The sequence below is a fragment of the Phyllobates terribilis genome, unplaced genomic scaffold (genome assembly GCF_046119375.1).
Source record: "Phyllobates terribilis strain yellow unplaced genomic scaffold, ASM4611937v1 Scaffold_13__5_contigs__length_258822181, whole genome shotgun sequence".
NCBI lineage: Eukaryota > Metazoa > Chordata > Amphibia > Anura > Dendrobatidae > Phyllobates > Phyllobates terribilis.
This window is the reverse complement of record NW_027362773.1, coordinates 248,960,515-248,979,459: the sequence shown is the minus strand read 5'-3', so window position 1 is coordinate 248,979,459 and position 18,945 is coordinate 248,960,515. Positions and strand designations below refer to the sequence as shown.

Below are 18,945 nucleotides of genomic sequence, written 5' to 3'. Positions count from 1 at the left end.
AAATCCACTTCTTCTTTTTCCTGGACTGATGTTTCATTCTCAGTTTACGGGTAAAATGTGTCTTCCGTGAATACAGACTTTCCCATTACAGAGATAGGAGATGACAGTTGGTGCTCATAAAGTTCTATGGAAAAATGTAAGTTCAGGAGAACTTGCAGCAGAATGCCTGTTTCCTCCTCTAGCTCCTCCCCATAGAACTTTTATGAGCACCAAATACCATCTCCTAACTCGGTAATCTGAACATCTATCTTCTTTTTCTAATTTTACCCATGAATTTAGAGTGAAAGATCAATCAAGGAGGGCAGAGATAGGAAGTGAGAATTGGTGCTTTTAAAATTCTATGGAGGAATGAGGCGCTAGAGGCACACACAGACATTCTGCTGCAAGTTCTTCTGAAACGACAGTTACATTTCTCCATTGAACTTTACGAGCACTAATTGCCTTCTCCTATCTCAGTAATGGGAAAAATCTGTCTTCATTGAAAATAGATTTTACCTCTGAATTGAGAATTTTGAGAATTGTTCTGTCCTGATCAGTCTGTGTAGTCGGGCCAGTAAACTAGCACCGATTGCCTTGTATTTAATTGATCGGTGCTCGTTAATGGGCCCAAATCAGCCCATTTAAAGGGACCTTGAAAAGACCTTACATATTACAAAATTTTACCTCTGGTGGCGCTGCAGGGAAATTGGAGACTTACCGGTGGATTTTCCCACAGATTGGAGCTGATCATTATGGGGCCCAGCAGGAGGACACTTAGGCCCCGATTCATCATTGCTTTTGCATCTGTTTATTGTCTAGTTTTGTGTGTTTTGCACCCAATTCATTTTTGTATTTGCTCCTTTCTTGAAGTCCATTATATTCGCCTGTTTCTTTTTTATTTCGTTTTTGTTTTCGGCTTTGTGATTCCAAATGATTTCGGCTGATTCTTTTTATTTGACTTTTTAAAAAAATCGCAAAATTTGACACAACTTAAATCCACCCCACACCCCACCCTATCTCCCCGGAGTGATTTTCTGCACGTCAAGCAAAAAGTTCTATTTTTTTGCAATTTTTTTGACCAGAAGTCGCAAAAATGATGAGTAACAGGAAGAAAAGACCATTTTTGACTTTGTGTGAAATTCATGAACCGCGTGCTTCAACTTCGATGAATTTGGCGTAGCAAACATTAGTGAATTCAAGAGAAAGAAATAAAAGTAACTACAAAAACCCCCACAAATTATGAACCGGGGGCCTTGCTGATCAGTTTATTGTAAAGGGACCCTTCTAACATGAATGGATTATCTGAAGCGGAGAACCCCTTTAAGTGCAGCAGCATATCAGTGCGCCCGGCTGGCCCACTTTGGTGTGGAGTGCAGTACATATCCATTTACAGTTCAGCGGGTAGCAGGGAAAAAGCTGAAATGGAATCTGTCAGCAGGTGTTGCTATGTAATCTTACAGCAGCATGATGCCGGGGGAAAGAGACCCTGATTCCAGTGATGTATCACTTAGTTTACTGTGTGCCACAGTTATGATACAATTTTCTGCAGATCTAGCAGAGGTCACATGTTGAGCCCTGTACAACCCCGCCCACCCACACCACTGATTGGCTGCTTTAGCTGTACCCTGTATATTGTCAACAAGCTGCCAATCACTAATAGGGGCGTGGTTGGACTAGCAGGCACAAAACACATAGTCCTGAAATGATAATCTGGTCTGTGTATAACCCCGCCCACACCACTGATTGGCAGTTTGCTGACAGTGTACACAGAAAGCAGCCAATCACTGATAGGGGCATGGTTGGACTAGCAGGCACAAGACACTTAGTCCTGGAGTGGTAATCTGGTCTGTGTATAACCCCGCCCACGCCACTGATTGGCTGCTTTCTCTGTACACTGTCAGCAAACTGCCAATCATTGGTGTGGGTGTGGTTGGACAAGGAGGCACGAGATACACAGTCCTGGAGTGATAATCTGGTCTGTGCATAACCCCGCCCACACCACTGATTGGCTGCTTTCTGTGTACACTGTCAGCAAACTGCCAATCAGTGGTGTGGGCGTGGTTGGACTAGGATGCACGAGACACATAGTCTTGTAGAGAAAATCACTGATTGTATCAAAAATAAAACACTGATTGTATTGCAACAGCAAAACAACGCAGCCCAGTAAGTGATACATCCCTGGAATCAGGGTCTCTGCTTCTCCCAGACTACATAGCAAAATCCTGCTGACAGATTCCCTTTAACTTCTGGACAGATCTTGTTGTTATTGTATATATATTGGTATATGCTCTTTAAATGATCCTTTAGAATAAAGTCACGGTGTGACCTAATTCTGTCCCGCATTATACGTTTTTATACATTTTTTTCTGTCCTTTGTCGATTCTTTTAATGCTGATTTTTTTTTTTTCACTTAGCGAGGTTTAGTTACAGCACATTTCTAGAGCTAGACAAGGAAATCGGGATTATGCATGCCATATCCATTTAATAATTCAGCCACTCTGCATTTCAGTGCGTGTCACAGTTCAGTGAAATGAAATCGTATAAAAGAAGACATCTTTGTTCTGTCTAGAAGCTAAGCCGGGCTTTTTTTTTCTCTCTCTGCCAGTGGTTCTCTTTGGCATGTTTTAAAGAGCTTGTAATTGAAATTTTGCATTAAAACAGATGAGTTGATTCAAGTGTGGCAGAGGTTTTACAATCCTCATCTCCTGTCATCACTGTCATTAGAGGGGTTTTTCTTTTTAAGTTTATTTCTTCTCCTATTCATCCCTTTTCTGCGGGAAGCGATCTTACCACGTGTTTTCACAAAATTCATATTTATGAACGTCAATTAATAAGGTGGATGGTATATGTGCCTTGCTGATGGTAATGTAAAATGTGAATTATTTACTAAACCATGACTTTTTCTGCCATTTTTTCCTCTGTATTACTTATTGGTATGTGTCCTAATTGAATACCTAGCCTATATGTGATGGCTGCTATAATCTATTATCTGCTCTAATTTTACTTACAAAATTTATTAAAGGGGCTTGTAGAAGAATAGACAAGCCTAGATGATTTATTCAGTAAACAGCGCCACTTTTTTTCATAGTATGTGTCTGGAATTGCAGCTTAGAGACATCAACAAGCAACATAAGAATGTGTGAAGGATTAAAGGGGTATTTCCATCTCTAAAAACATATCCCAATATGTAGTAGGTGTAATAATAATAATAATATTACCAAATAGTTCCAATTAGAAATGTTGTATAGTTTTTCTGATTCTCTATGTCGCTTACCCCATGTGCAGGGCATTGCAGTAGCTTAGCTGTCCATGGTTACGACCACTGATATAGTGACAGTTAGTTAGTTGGCTGTTAGTGGTCGTTACCATGAATAGCTAAGCTACTGCATTGCCCTACACATGAGGTTCTATTGATTCGCTATATCACTTACCCCATGTGCAGGGCATTGCAGTAGCTTAGCTATCCATGGTTACGACCACTGATATAGTGACAGTTAGTTAGTTGGCTGTTAGTGGTCGTTACCATGAATAGCTAAGCTACTGCAATGCCCTACACATGAGGTTCTACTGATTCGCTATATCACTTACCCCATGTGCAGGGCATTGCAGTAGCTTAGCTATCCATGGTTACGACCACTGATATAGTGACAGTTAGTTAGTTGGCTGTTAGTGGTCGTTACCATGAATAGCTATGCTACTGCAATGCCCTACACATGAGGTTCTACTGATTCGCTATATCACTTACCCCATGTGCAGGGCATTGCAGTAGCTTAGCTATCCATGGTTACGACCACTGATATAGTGACAGTTAGTTAGTTGGCTGCTAGTGGTCGTTACCATGAATAGCTAAGCTACTGCAATGGCCTACACACGAGGTTCTACTGATTCGCTATGTCACTTACCCCATGTGCAGGGCACATGGTTACGACCACCCGTATAGTGACAGTTAACTGTTAGTGGTCATAACCATGGATAACAGCTAACTGTCACTATCTGAGTGGTCATAACCATGGATACCTAAGCTACTGCAATGCCCTGCACATGGGGTAAGGGACATGGCGGATAAGAAGAACTATACTCCATATCTAATTGGAGGTATTTGGTAATATTATTACACCTACTACATATTGGGATAAGATCTCGGAGATGGGAATACCCCTTTACAGTAAGCACAAAATGAATAAAAAATATACCTTTTATTAAATAGGAGTTAAAAAAAATGTAAATAGCCCACATTATAGGCACAAAAGCAGGTTGAGCCAGCAAAGATGCCCATACAATATGGATTCATGGAATAAACCCCATACAAATGTAAAAAAAAAATGCACAAGGAATACAATGAATAAATTAAAATAATGAATAAGGAAAAAATGATGCAATTTTGAAAATGAATTGTATCTGAAAAGTTTGTTTTTCCAAGCTCGTTTATTACACATAATGGATTTACTATTATATTAAAACCCCTTCCAAGGGAACTTGTCATTTGACTCATGCTGTCCGAACCAACCAGAGCAGCTGCCTTTTAGAGAAAGCTTGCCGGGAACCATAGGGAGAGATGTGACTAGTCCAGTGTACCCCCCTGGCTGGCTTTTCCCCACCCCACTCCAGGTGATTGACAGGTCTCTCCAACTTGTGTACATAGGGAGCGAGCTGTCAATCACCTGGAGGCCGGGAAAAGTGACTGTGCAGTCCAGGCAGCATGATTCTACTGTCCAGTTCCCTTTAAAACTTTTTTAGGAGACAAGCCTAGCTATTACTACTGCAGATCTTTTTCAACTACTTTGTATAAAAGCTTCTAATTTTCTACTTTAGCTACTTGATCGAATCAGTGACTTGGAGAAGGAACGAGATCTCTTAAAGGAAAACTCTGACAAACTGTTTAACAGGTACGAAACTTGACATAAATTGTATATAATGTCCCATGCTATATGTTTCACGTTTCTTTGAAATTCTTAAAGGGGATTTATGACCTGGAAACCTTAAAGGGAACCATTCACCATGAAAATCAGTCCAGTCTGCAGGCACCATGTTATAGAGCAGGGGAGTTGAGGAACCTGTCACCATGAAAACCAGTCCAGTCTGCAGACATCATGTTATAGAGCAATGGGAGTTGAGGAACCTGTCACCATGAAAACCAGTCCAGTCTGCAGACATCATTTTATAGAGCAAGAGAAGTTGGGGAACCAGTCACCATGAAAACCAGTCCAGTCTGCAGACATCATATTATAGAGCAAGGGAAGTTGAGGAACCTGTCACCATGAAAACCTGTCCAGTCTGCAGACATCATGTTATAGAGCAAGGGAAGTTGAGGAACCTGTCACCATGAAAACCAGTCCAGTCTGCAGACATCATGTTATAGAGCAAGGGAAGTTGAGGAACCTGTCACCATGAAAACCAGTCCAGTCTGCAGACATCATGTTATAGAGCAAGGGAAGTTGAGGAACCTGTCACCATGAAAACCAGTCCAGTCTGCAGACATCATGTTATAGAGCAAGGGAAGTTGAACCTGTCACCATGAAAACCAGTCCAGTCTTCAGACATCATGTTATAGAGCAAGGGAAGTCGAGGAACCCATCACCATGAATACCAGTCCAGTCTGCAGACATCATGTTATAGAGCAGGGGAGTTGAGGAACCTGTCACCATGAAAACCAGTCCAGTCTGCAGACATCATTTTATAGAGCAAGGGAAGTTGGGGAACCAGTCACCATTAAAACCAGTCCAATCTGCAGGCACCATGTTATAGACCAGAGAGAGTCGAGTACACTGATATATAGTTTTGTCAGAAAAGATACAGTATAACTTGTGTTTTAATCATTTAAATTTCTGCTCTTTCTGAGATTTTCGGTCCAGTAGGCGGTCCTTTCAGATTACTTTGTATAAGTGTACATTTAGAGATAGCTGTCAATCGCTGATAGGACTGCCCACTGGACAAAAAGTCAGGAGAGCAGAGGTTTAAATGAATAAGCTATACTGAATCTTTTCTCACAGACCCATATATCAATCTACTTGCCTCTCTCTGGTCTATAACATGATGCCTGAAGATTCCCCAATATATATTTAAAATAATCTAAAAAAACTGCTGTCAAATTTAGTGATAATGATTCTGGTCATTTAAGAAAGAAGAAGGCTGAAATCAGGGTTCTCTGTGCGAGGCATCCTGCTTCTCAGCTGTGAGATACCACTGTGTGTGGCAAGACTGGAAGTGTGCAGCATGTAAACACAGGGGAGATGCTGTTACCGTCATACAGAAGGGTGGTGCGATATCTTCTTTCTGAACGGAATTAGGTAAAAAGAGATGTAAGATGGATTTCTCTGTGGGCTAGAGCAGCAGGAGATGACTAGACACAGTAATCACAATCTTCTCACAGCTTCCCTTTAGTCATCTGATTTCTTTTACATAATAACCCTTTACAAGCAGCTATGTCCTCCACTTGCAGATTAATCCTTCCAGCTGCATTGTACACAGGAACCTCTTCTTATTACATAGGTGATAAGTAATATTCAATTTGAGGTAAAGTTTAGGTTCCTGGATGTAGATAAGCTACATTTATGCCTGATTTGCGTTTCGCTGATTTACTTTTGATGCACTTTACCTTTCAGATGATGTATATAGATTCTGATCCCCCTTTAAAAGTTGGAACATCGTAGAGAAGAAAATATCACCAGATTTTGCACTAACTCTAGTAAAGTAAAAGTGAAAGTAAAACATGCCCTTTAAAGGGAATCTGTCAGCAAGTTTTTGCTATTTCATCTGAGAGAAGCATGATGTAGAGGCAGAAACCCTGATTCCAGGGTTGTGTCACTTATTAGGTTGTGTGCTGTAGTTTCAATACAATCAGTGTTTTATCAGCAGCAGATTATCATTGCCTTACTAGGTCTCACAGGCTAACCTGTTTAGCTCCGCCCCACCACTGATTGGCAGATTGCTGACAAATCAGAGTACACAGGAAGCTGCCAATCAGTTGTGTGGGTGGGTTTATGTAGCAAAACAGGGATTCTACGAAAACTGCACTAAGCAGCCTAGTAAGTGACACATTGCTGGAATCAGGGTCTCTGTCCCTACATTATGCTGCTCTCAGAATACGTAGAGAAAAAAATCTAAATTTGCTCACCGATTCCCTTTAATACCGAGAGAAATCAACTGATTTTCTAATGACATGTATTTCAGAAAAGTCTTATAAGTTCATCTACTTTTACTTTTTAATGTTTGTAAACTCATGTTTTGCTTCCCATACACATGCACGCTCTGTGCAGTTGAGTGTGCATGAGGTCCGAATTGGGGGAGGAGAATAACCTGCTGCAAGATCTGCCTCTGGAACCTCCCTAGTCTAAAAAATGGAGGTGTCACAGTGCTGTGTGTCCTTCATTTTTGTTTTTCCTGCACCACAGTTCTCCCAGTAGGAGAATTTACCAAAGAGTTAACTAGTTGGTAAACTCAGAGTATTAAGATTTAGGCATCTGTCCATAAAGTGCTGCAAATCTTATTAAATCATTATTCTTTATTAGGTGGCATATCTCTTTTGTGTTGTAAATCATTTTGAAAATTGCATTTTCTGCTTGAGCTGAGCCCGTCCTGAATTAATTTTCTTCTTATTGGAGGTAGGTTTTCGATTAGGTAAAAGGAAGAGAGGGATTTCCAAACCTCTAGACGAGCTTTGGGTATTCCTTTTTTTCTTCGTTTTTTTTTTTCTCAGCTGGGTTTCTCTGCACCGTTAGGTTTTTTTATTCATTAATCCTAGTTGTCGGAGGCAAATGGTGCATTGTAAAGTATGTACTTTCTGAGTCATTTCTGCTCAGACAGACATTGTAGACAGGATAAAAATACTCTTTAATTAACCTACCGCCTCAATGTGCAGAATATGAAATGGACTCCGTAATCCTGCCAGCATGCCCTGGGGAAAATACTCTGCTGCTTGAGGTTTGAGCGATGGAAAGACTTCTGTAGTATGCATATGTATGTGTGTGCGTGTATATATAACATGTGTCTCTATAACGTGTGTCTATCTATCTATCTATATATATATGTATACAGTACAGACCAAAAGTTTGGATACACCTTCTCATTTAAAGATTTTTCTGTATTTTCATGACTATGAAAATTGTACATTCACACTGAAGGCATCAAAACTATGAATTAGCACATGTGGAATTATATACTTAACAAAAAAGTGTGAAACAACTGAAAATATGTCTTATATTCTAGGTTCTTCAAAGTAGCCACCTTTTGCTTTGATGACTGCTTTGCACACTCTTGGCATTCTCTTGATGAGCTTCAAGAGGTAGTCACCGGAAATGGCTTTCACTTCACAGGTGTGCCCTGTCAGGTTTAATAAGTGGGATTTCTTGCCTTATAAATGGGGTTGGGACCATCAGTTGTGTTGTGCAGAAGTCAGATGAATACACAGCTGATAGTCCTACTGAATAGACTGTTAGAATTTGTATTATGGCAAGAAAAAAGCAGCTAAGTAAAGAAAAACGAGTAGCCATCATTACTTTAAGAAATGAAGGTCAGTCAGTCCAAAAAATTGGGTAAACTTTGAAAGTGTCCCCAAGTGCAGTTACAAAAACCATCAAGCGCTACAAAAAAACTGGCTCACATGAGGACCTCCCCAGGAAAGGAAGACCAAGAGTCACCTCTGCTTCTGAGGATAAGTTTATCTGAGTCACCAGCCTCAGAAATCGCAGGTTAACAGCAGCTCAGATTAGAGACCAGGTCAATGCCACACAGAGTTCTAGCAGCAGACACATCTCTACAACAACTGTTAAGAGGAGACTTTGTGCAGCAGGCCTTCATGGTAAAATAGCTGCTATGAAACCACTGCTATGGACCGGCAACAAGCAGAAGAGACTTGTTTGGGCTAAAGAACACAAGGAATGGACATTAGACCAGTGGAAATCTGTGCTTTGGTCTGAGGAGTCCAAATTTGAGATCTTTGGTTCCAACCACCGTGTCTTTGTGCAACGCAGAAAAGGTGAACGGATGGACTCTACATGCCTGGTTCCCACCATGAAGCATGGAGGAGGAGGTGTGATGGTGTGGGGGTGCTTTGCTGGTGACACTGTTGGGGATTTATTCAAAACTGAAGGCATACTGAACCAGCATGGCTACCACAGCATCTTGCAGCGGCATGCTATTCCATCCGGTTTACGTTTAGTTGGACCATCATTTATTTTTCAACAGGACAATGACCCCAAACACCTCCAGGCTGTGTAAGGGCTATTTGACCGCTATATATAGAGAGAGAGTGTGTGTATACATATATGTTTATTTATTTATATATATATAAATTGTATTATATATATATAATTGTATTTATAAAAAAAGTATTGCCACCCCTGCAATTCTGTCAGATAATACTCTGTTTCTTCCTGAAAATGATTGCAATCACAATTTCTTTGGTATTATTATCTTCATTTAATTTGCTTGCAAGGAAAAAACACAAAAGAGAATGAAGCAAAAATCAAATCATTGATCATTTTACACAAAACTCCAAAAATGGGCCAGACAAAAGTATTGGCACCCTCAGCCTAATACTTGGTTGCACAACCTTTAGCCAAAATAACTGCGAACAACCGCTTCCAGTAACCATCAATGAGTTTCTTACAATGCTCTGCTGGAATTGTAGACCATTCTTCTTTGGCAAACTGCTCCAGGTCCCTGATATTTGAAGGGTGCCTTCTCCAAACTGCCATTTTGAGATCTCTCCACAGGTGTTCTATGGAATTCAGGTCTGGACTCATTGCTGGCTACCTTAGAAGTCTCCAGTGCTTTCTCTCAAACCATTTTATAGTGCTTTTGGAAGTGTGTTTTGGGTCATTGTCCTGCTGGAAAACCCATGGTCTCTGAGGGTGACCCAGCTTTCTCACACTGGGCCCTACATTATGCTGCAAAATTTGTTGGTAGTCTTCAGACTTCATAATGCCATGCACACGGTCAAGCAGTCCAGTGCCAGAGGCAGCAAAGCAACCCCAAAACATCAGGGAACCTCCGCCATGTTTGACTGTAGGGACCGTGTTCTTTTCTTTGAATGCCTCATTTTTTTTCCTGTACACTCTATGTTGATGCTTTTTGCCAAAAAGCTCTACTTTTGTCTCATCTGACCAGAGAGCATTCTTCCAAAACGTTTTAGGCTTTCTCAGGTAAGTTTTGGCAAACTCCAGCCTGGCTTTTTTATGTCTCTTTTCCGTCCACATCTAGGGAGGTTAGCCACAGTGCCATGGGCTTTAAACTTCTTGATGACACTGCGCACGGAAGACACAGGAACATTCAGGTCTTTGGAGATGGACTTGTAGCCTTGAGATTGCTCATGCTTCCTCACAATTTGGTTTCTCAAGTCCTCAGACAGTTCTTTGGTCTTCTTTCTTTTCTCCATGCTCAATGTGGTACACACAAGGACACAGGACAGAGGTTGAGTCAACTTTAATCCATGTTAACTGGCTGCAAGTGTGATTTAGTTATTGCCAACACCTGTTAGGTGCCACAGGTAAGTTACAGGTGCTGTTAATTACACGAATTAGAGAAGCATCACATGATTTTTAAAAGGGTACAAATACTTTTGTCCACCCCCTTTTTTAGGTTTGGTGTGGAATTATATCCAATTTGGCTTTAGGACAATTCTTTTTGTGTTTTTTCATTGAAGACAAATTAAATGAAGATAATAATACCAAAGAATTTGTGATTGCAATCATTTTCAGGAAGAAACTGAGTATTATCTGACAGAGTTGCAGGGGTGCCAATACTTTTGGCCACCACTCATATATATATATATATATATATATATATATATATATATATATATATATATATATATATATATATAGTGCAGACCAAAAGTTTGGACACACCTTCTCATTTAAAGATTTTTCTGTATTTTCATGACTTTGAAAGTTGTACATTCACACTGAAGGCATCAAAACTATGAATTAACACATGTGGAATTATATACTTAACAAAAAAGTGTGAAACAACTGAAAATATGTCTTATATTCTAGGTTCTTCAAAGTAGCCACCTTTTACTTTGATGACTGCTTTGCACACTCTTGGCATTCTCTTGATGAGCTTCAAGAGGTAATCACCGGAAATGGTTTTCACTTCACAGGTGTGCCCTGTCAGGCTTAATAAGTGGGATTTCTTTGCTTATAAATGGGGTTGGGACCATCAGTTGTGTTGTGCAGAAGTCAGGTGTATACACAGCTGATAGTCCTACTGAATAGACTGTTAGAATTTGTATTATGGCAAGAAAAAAGCAGCTAAGTAAAGAAAAACGAGTGGCCATCATTACTTTAAGAAATGAAGGTCAGTCAGTCCGAAAAATTGGGCAAACTTTGAAAGTGTCCCCAAGTGCAGTTGCAAAAACTATCAAGCGCTACAAAGAAACTGGCTCACATGAGGACCACCCCAGGAAAGGAAGACCAAGAATCACCTCTGCTTCTGAGGATAAGTTTATCCTAGTCACCAGCCTCAGAAATTGCAGGTTAACAGCAGCTCAGATTAGAGACCAGGTCAATGCCACACAGTGTTCTAGCAGCAGACACATCTCTACAACAACTGTTAAGAGGAGACTTTGTGCAACAGGCCTTCATGGTAAAATAGCTGCTAGGAAACCACTGCTAAGGACAGGCAACAAGCAGAAGAGACTTGTTTGGGCTAAAGAATACAAGGAATGGACATTAGACCAGTGGAAATCTGTGCTTTGGTCTGATGAGTCCAAATTTGAGATCTTTGGTTCCGGCCACCGTGTCTTTGTGCGACGCAGAAAAGGTGAACGGATGGACTCTACATGCCTGGTTCCCACCGTGAAGCATAGGGAGGAGGTGTGATGGTGTGGGGGTGCTTTGCTGGTGACACTGTTGGGGATTTATTCAAAATTGAAGGCATACTGAACCAGCATGGCTACCACAGCATCTTGCAGCGGCATGCTATTCCATCCGGTTTGCGTTTATTTGGACCATCATTTATTTTCCAACAGGACAATGACCCCAAACACACCTCCAGGCTGTGTAAGGGCTATCTGACCAAGAGGGAGAGTGATGGGGTGCTACGCCAGATGACCTGGCCTCCACAGTCACCAGACCTGAACCCAATCGAGATGGTTTGGGGTGAGCTGGACCGCAGAGTGAAGGCAAAAGGGCCAACAAGTGCTAAGCATCTCTGGGAACTCCTTCAAGATTGTTGGAAGACCATTTCCGGTGACTACCTCTTGAAACTCATCATATATATATATATATATATATATATATATATATATATATATATATATATATATATATATATATATATATATATATATATATATATATATATATATATACAGTACCGACCAAAAGTTTGGACACACCTTCTCATTTAAAGATTTTTCTGTATTTTCATGACTATGAAAATTGTACATTCACACTGAAGGCATCAAAACTATGAATTAACACAAGTGGAATTATATACTGAACAAAAAAGTGTGAAACAACTGAAAATATGTCTTATATTCTAGGTTCTTCAAAGTTGCCACCTTTTGCTTTGATGACTGCTTTGCACACTCTTGGCATTCTCTTGATGAGCTTCAAGAGGTAGTCACCGGAAATGGTCTTCCAACAATCTTGAAGTTGTTCCCAGAGATGCTTAGCACTTGTTGGCCCTTTTGCCTTCACTCTGCGGTCCAGCTCACCCCAAACCATCTCGATTGGGTTCAGGTCATCTGGTGTAGCACCCCATCACTCTCCTTCTTGGTTAAATAGCTCTTACACAGTTGGAGGTGTGTTTGGGGTCATTGTCCTGTTGAAAAATAAATGATGGTCCAACTAAACGCAAACTGGATGGAATAGCATGCTGCTGCAAGATGCTGTGGTAGCCATGCTGGTTCAGTAAGCCTTCAATTTTGAATAAATCCCCAACAGTGTCACCAGCAAAGCATCCGCACACCATCACACCTCCTCCTCCATGCTTCACGGTGGGAACCAGGCATGTAGAGTCCATTCGTTCACCTTTTCTGCGTCGCACAAAGACAAAATGGTTGGAACCAAAGATCTCAAATTTGGACTCATCAGACCAAAGCAGATTTCCACTGGTCTAATGTCCATTCCTTGTGTTCTTTAGCCCAAACAAGTCTCTTCTGCTTCTTGCCTGTCCTTAGCAGTGGTTTACTAGCAGCTATTTTACCATGAAGGCCTGCTGCACAAAGTCTCCTCTTAACAGTTGTTGTAGAGATGTGTCTGCTGCTAGAACTCTGTGTGGCATTGACCTGGTCTCTAATCTGAGCTGCTGTTAACCTGCGATTTATGAGGCTGGTGACTCGGATAAACTTATCCTCAGAAGCAGAGGTGACTCTTGGTCTTCCTTTCCTGGGGCGGTCCTCATGTCAGCCAGTTTCTTTGTAGCTCTTGATGGTATTTGCAACTGCACTTGGGGACACTTTCAAAGTTTGCCCAATTTTTCGCATTGACTGACCTTCATTTCTTAAAGTAATGATGGCCATTCGTTTTTCTTTACTTAGCTGCTTTTTTCTTGCCATAATACAAATTCTAACAGTCTATTCAGTAGGACTATCAGCTGTGTATCCACCTGACTTCTGCACAAAACAACTGATGGTCCCAACCCCATTTATAAGGCAAGAAATCCCACTTATTAAACCTGACAGGACACACCTATGAAGTGAAGACCATTTCCGGTGACTACCTCTTGAAGCTCATCAAGAGAATGCCAAGAGTGTGCAAAGCAGTCATCAAAGCAAAAGGTGGCTACTTTGAAGAACCAAGAATATAAGACATATTTTCAGTTGTTTCACACTTTTTTGTTAAGTATATAATTCCACATGTGTTAATTCATAGTTTTGATGCCTTCAGTGTGAATGTACAATTTTCAAAGTCATGAAAATACAGAAAAATCTTTAAATGAGAAGGTGTGTCCAAACTTTTGGTCTGTACTGTGTATATATATATATATATATATATATATATATATATATATATATATATATATATATATATTATAGGACTACCAGGTAGAGTAGGCTTAAAACCTAGCTCTCCAGGCTTTGATTAGAACACCTTGCTAGCTCTACAAATAAACAGGCTAGGTGTTCATCTAAGTCAGCTTGCTGGGGAGGCTGAGCAGACAGGATGTGTCTTGGAACTAAAGAGAGAGACGGGCCAGAATCCGTGTCTGAGAAGAGTCTCCACAGGCCGTGTGCAGAGAACCGCAAGTATCACTGGTTGCTATGGCCAATAGCTGTTTTGTATGACCGAGCTGCGGCTAGCTCAGTTGTGTATGAGTAGCCAGGATTTGTTCTGTTTAGTTGGCTCCTGGACAAGGCTAGGGATTTAGGTTTATGAGTTTGTTTTGGTGCTGTGCAACCTGTGGAAAACAATAAAAACTGCACGTGTTTGGACCTGATTACTTTGCCCGTGTGAATGCTACCTAATGCCTGCCAGAGAGAATGAATCCCTACAATATACACAGCGGATGAAATAAGTATTGAACATCTGTGGTTTGATTTTTTTTGCCTGTGTGGATTGAATGGGTTGTTATCGACATCTTGTGAGAATTTCATGTCAATGGCACCTTTACAAATTTATTTACTTAGAAAATTGGTGACGTGTTCAATACTTATTTCACCCGCTGTATATATATGTGTGTTATTTCATTTACTAAGTTTACATTATGTTATTTATTTCCCTGTATTCTTTATTATTTTTCACTCCTTTATTAGATTTTTTTTTGTACTTTTTGTACAGTTTTTGTTTGGGCGGATATTTAACAAGATGTGTCATAGCTAAAACCAAAGCCCAAAGGGCAACATGAAATAGGTGGGTATAACCTAGCTACAAACCAAAAAGAACAAATAATCCCTTAAAAAATAACTTTTAATTTTTATAGCTAAAAGTGTTTCAGTTAGTATACCAGAAGACACAACCCATTAAAAACAGGTATCAATGTAATGGTGTAGCAGGTATGAGGATGAGTATAGAGTACAAAAGTACAGGCAGGCTGACCCTAAGTATCCCTAATCAACTGATGGCCTACCTAACAGCGGGCGATTAATACCCTAGTGGTGCCCCCGCTCCACGTTGGCTTTTCCTCTTATTAATTTTTTTAGATACATGTATGACTGTTTAGGGGATAGTAGGGTGAAGGAGGGAAAGCCGATGTGGAGCGGGGGCACCAAATCGCACCGCTAGGGTGTTAATCTCCCGCTGTTAAATAGGCCATCAGTTGATTAGGGATACTTGGAGTCAGCCTGCCTGTACTTTTGTACTCTATACCCATCCTCATACCTGCTACACCATTACATTGATACCTGTTTTTAATGGGTTGTGTCTTCTGGTATACTAACTGAAACACTTTTAGCTATATATATTAAAAGTTATTTTTAATGGGTTATTTGTTCTTTGTGGTTTGTAGCAAGACGTGTCATAGCACATACTGAATCTTTGGCACAGAGCTTGGTGGTTTTACTACTAAATGGCACAGAGCTTGGTGGTTTTACTACTAAATGGCACAGAGCTTGGTGGTTTTACTACTAAATGGCACAGAGCGTGGAGCTTTTAATACTACACAGAGCTTGGTGCTTTTACTACTAAATGGTGCAGAGCTTTTTAGTTTTACTACTAATTGGCACAGAGCTTGGTGGTTTTACTACTAAATGGCGCAGAGCTTGGTGGTTTTACTACTAAATGGCGCAGAGTTTGGTAGTTTTACTACTAATTGGCACAGAGCTTGGTGGTTTTACTACTAAATGGCGCAGAGCTTGGTGCTTTTACTACTAAATGGCGCAGAGCTTGGTGCTTTTACTACTAAATGGCACAGAGCGTGGAGCTTTTAATACTACACAGAGCTTGGTGGTTTTACTACTAAATGGCGTAGAGCTTGGTAGTTTTACTACTAATTGGCACAGAGCTTGGTGGTTTTACTACTAAATGGCACAGAGCTTGGTGCTTTTACTACTAAATGGCGCAGAGCTTGGTGGCTTTTACTACTAAATGGCACAGAGCGTTGAGCTTTTAATACTACACAGAGCTTGGTGGTTTTACTACTAAATGGCGCAAAGCTTGGTAGTTTTACTACTAATTGGCACAGAGCTTTGTGGTTTTACTACTAATTGGAGCAGAGCTTGGAGCTTTTACTACTAAATGGCACAGAGCTTGGTGGTTTCAATACTAAATGGCGCAGAGCTTGGTGCTTTTACTACTAAATGCCGCAGATCTTGGTGGTTTCAATACTAAATGGCACAGAGCTTGGAGCTTTTACTTCTAAATGGCGCAGAGCTTGGTGGTTTTACTACTAATTGGCGCAGAGCTTGGAGCTTTTACTACTAATTTGCACAGAGCTTGGTGGTTTCAATACTAAATGGCACAGAGCTTGGTGCTTTTACTATTAAATGGCGCAGAGCTTGGTGGTTTCAATACTAAATGGCACAGAGCTTGGAGCTTTTACTACTAAATGGCACAGAGCTTGGTGGTTTCAATACTAAATGGCACAGAGCTTGGTGCTTTTACTATTAAATGGCGCAGAGCTTGGTGGTTTCAATACTAAATGGCACAGAGCTTGGAGCTTTTACTACTAAATGGCACAGAGCTTGGTGGTTTCAATACTAAATGGCGCAGAGCTTGGAGCTTTTACTACTAAATGGCGCAGAGCTTGGTGCTTTTACTACTAAATGGCACAGAGCTTAGCGCTTTTTCTACTAAATGGCACAGAGCTTGGCGCTTTTTCTACTAATTGGCACAGAGCTTGGTGCTTTTACTACTAAATGGCACAGAGCTTGGTGGTTTCAATACTAAATGGCACAGAGCTTGGCACTTTTTCTACTAATTGGCACAGAGCTTGGTGCTTTTACTACTAAATGGCACAGAGCTTGGCATTTTTACTACTAAATGGCACAGAGATTGGTGCTTTTACTACTAAATGGCACAGAGCTTGGCATTTTTACTACTAAATGGCACAGAGCTTGGTGCTTTTACTACTAATTGGCACAGAGCTTGGTGCTTTTACTACTAAATGGCGCAGAGCTTGGTGCTTTTACTACTAAATGGCACAGAGCTTGGTGCTTTTACTACTAAATGGCACAGAGCTTGGTGCTTTTACTGCTAAATGGCACAGAGCTTGGCATTTTTACTACTAAATGGCACAGAGCTTGGAGCTTTTACTACTAAATGGCACAGAGCTTGGCATTTTTACTACTAAATGGCACAGAGCTTGAAGCTTTTACTACTAAATGGCACTGAGCTTGGCATTTTTACTACTAAATGGCACACAGCTTGGTGGTTTTACTACAAAATGGCACAGAGCTTGGAGCTTTTACTACTAAATGGCACAGAGCTTGGCATTTTTACTACTAAATGGCACAGAGCTTGGTGCTTTTACTATTAAATGACACAGAGCTTGGCATTTTTACTACTAATTGGCATAGAGCTTAGCATTTTTATTACTAAATGGCACAGAGCTTGGCGCTTTCACTACTAAATGGCACAGAGCTTGGCGCTTTTACTACTAAATGGCACAGAGTTTGGTGGTTTCACTACTAAATGGCACAGAGCTTGGTGGTTTCATTACTAAATGGCTCAGAGTTCTGTGGTTTCACTACTAAATGGCACAGAGCTTGGTGGTTTCACTATTAAATGGCGCAGAGCTTGGCGCTTTTACTACTAAATGGTACAGAGCTTGGCGCTTTCACTGCTAAATGGCACAGAGCTTGGCGCTTTCACTACTAAATGGCACAGAGCTTGGTGGTTTCACTATTTAATGGCCAAGAACTTAGTGTTTTTACAAGTAAATGGCTCAGAGTTGGAGTTTTGGAGATGTACGTTCACTTTACTTGGGTCTCTTGAGCCATGAAAAGCTCCAGATTCTGGCCACAACTCACTTACTCTTTCAGGCTATGGCCGAACTCATCACTGCCAGCAACAACTATTCCCACTTCTCACGCCAGTCCTCCTCTCTTTGCCCCGAGCCACACACCAAACTTCCTCCAATAGCACCAGAGAGGAGGCTAGCCAACTGCTATAGCTCCAAGCCTTCACTGGGGAAAATGAGAATATCACCGGTGACTCCCTGAAGCAGACTGAGAGTTTATAAACACCCAGACCAGGGTGTGTCAATCAGAGCAGGAGTGAGGTTGCCGCTGGGTCCAAAAGTGAGAAGAATTAAGAAGGCGTCTGCAATGCCAAACGCAGTGACCTTCTGCAACCAGATGCAGAGCGACTGTCTGTTACACCTGACACACTCGTGACAAGTACTTTATTCATGTAAAGCTGTCAATCAGTGGGGTGGGTGGGGTTATCCTGGACCTCATGAATACCGAGGACTCCACAGCTCCCGCATCTTGATGACTCCTGCCAAAACTAAAAGACACGCACATGTACCGGGACACTGCACAGAAACTTGGTTTTTAACATGACTGTACTTCCATGATTCTATATATTCTGACACGATTCGTCCTTTAATATGTTCTAGTAATGTTTTCTATTGTTGTTTCTCCTCTACTAACCCATCATTTCAGTGCCCTTTGGCCCAGCACTAGTTTTTGGTCAAAGCTGGGTGGCGATGTAAGACCCTAGTGCGTAGTTTAAGGGTCTGTGGTCATGTCAGCGACTGGAATTTGGATTCTCATGCATCATACATCTCATTTCCTACTGCAGTCCCACAAAATGCACAAGCCGTGCCAACTTTTTTTTTTCTTCACTCAACATAGTTGGGACTGTAAATTGAGGCCATTCCCATGCTCATCCCACAAAGTCTTTCATCTTTTCTAACCGCAGGCTACGCAAAGGCGCCTTTGGTTTAAGAAGCAGCATAGCAAAATATGTTTTCCTAATTCCTTAAACATTTGGACAAGTGATCTCTGTGCCACTTACCCTCTCCCTTCCAAGCACTATTCTTTAAGGAAACCAGTGCTACGCCTATAGTTTTCTACTCGTACTTCTTTTTTTTTCCTGAGAAATTCTTCTGATGTTGTCATCGTAGATTAATGTTAAA

General features: G+C 40.9%; 1 protein-coding gene across 2 annotated transcripts in view; it reads left to right on the top strand.

Moving 5' to 3' along the window:
- Positions 1–18,945, top strand: part of RPGRIP1L (RPGRIP1 like) — a 148,884-nt gene that overhangs the window by 60,059 nt on the left and 69,880 nt on the right. For both annotated transcript variants that reach the window (XM_073659380.1, XM_073659381.1), the window contains exon 9: positions 4,792–4,865. In XM_073659380.1, coding sequence (XP_073515481.1) covers positions 4,792–4,865 — 74 coding nt within the window. The remainder of the gene's footprint in view (positions 1–4,791; positions 4,866–18,945) is intronic.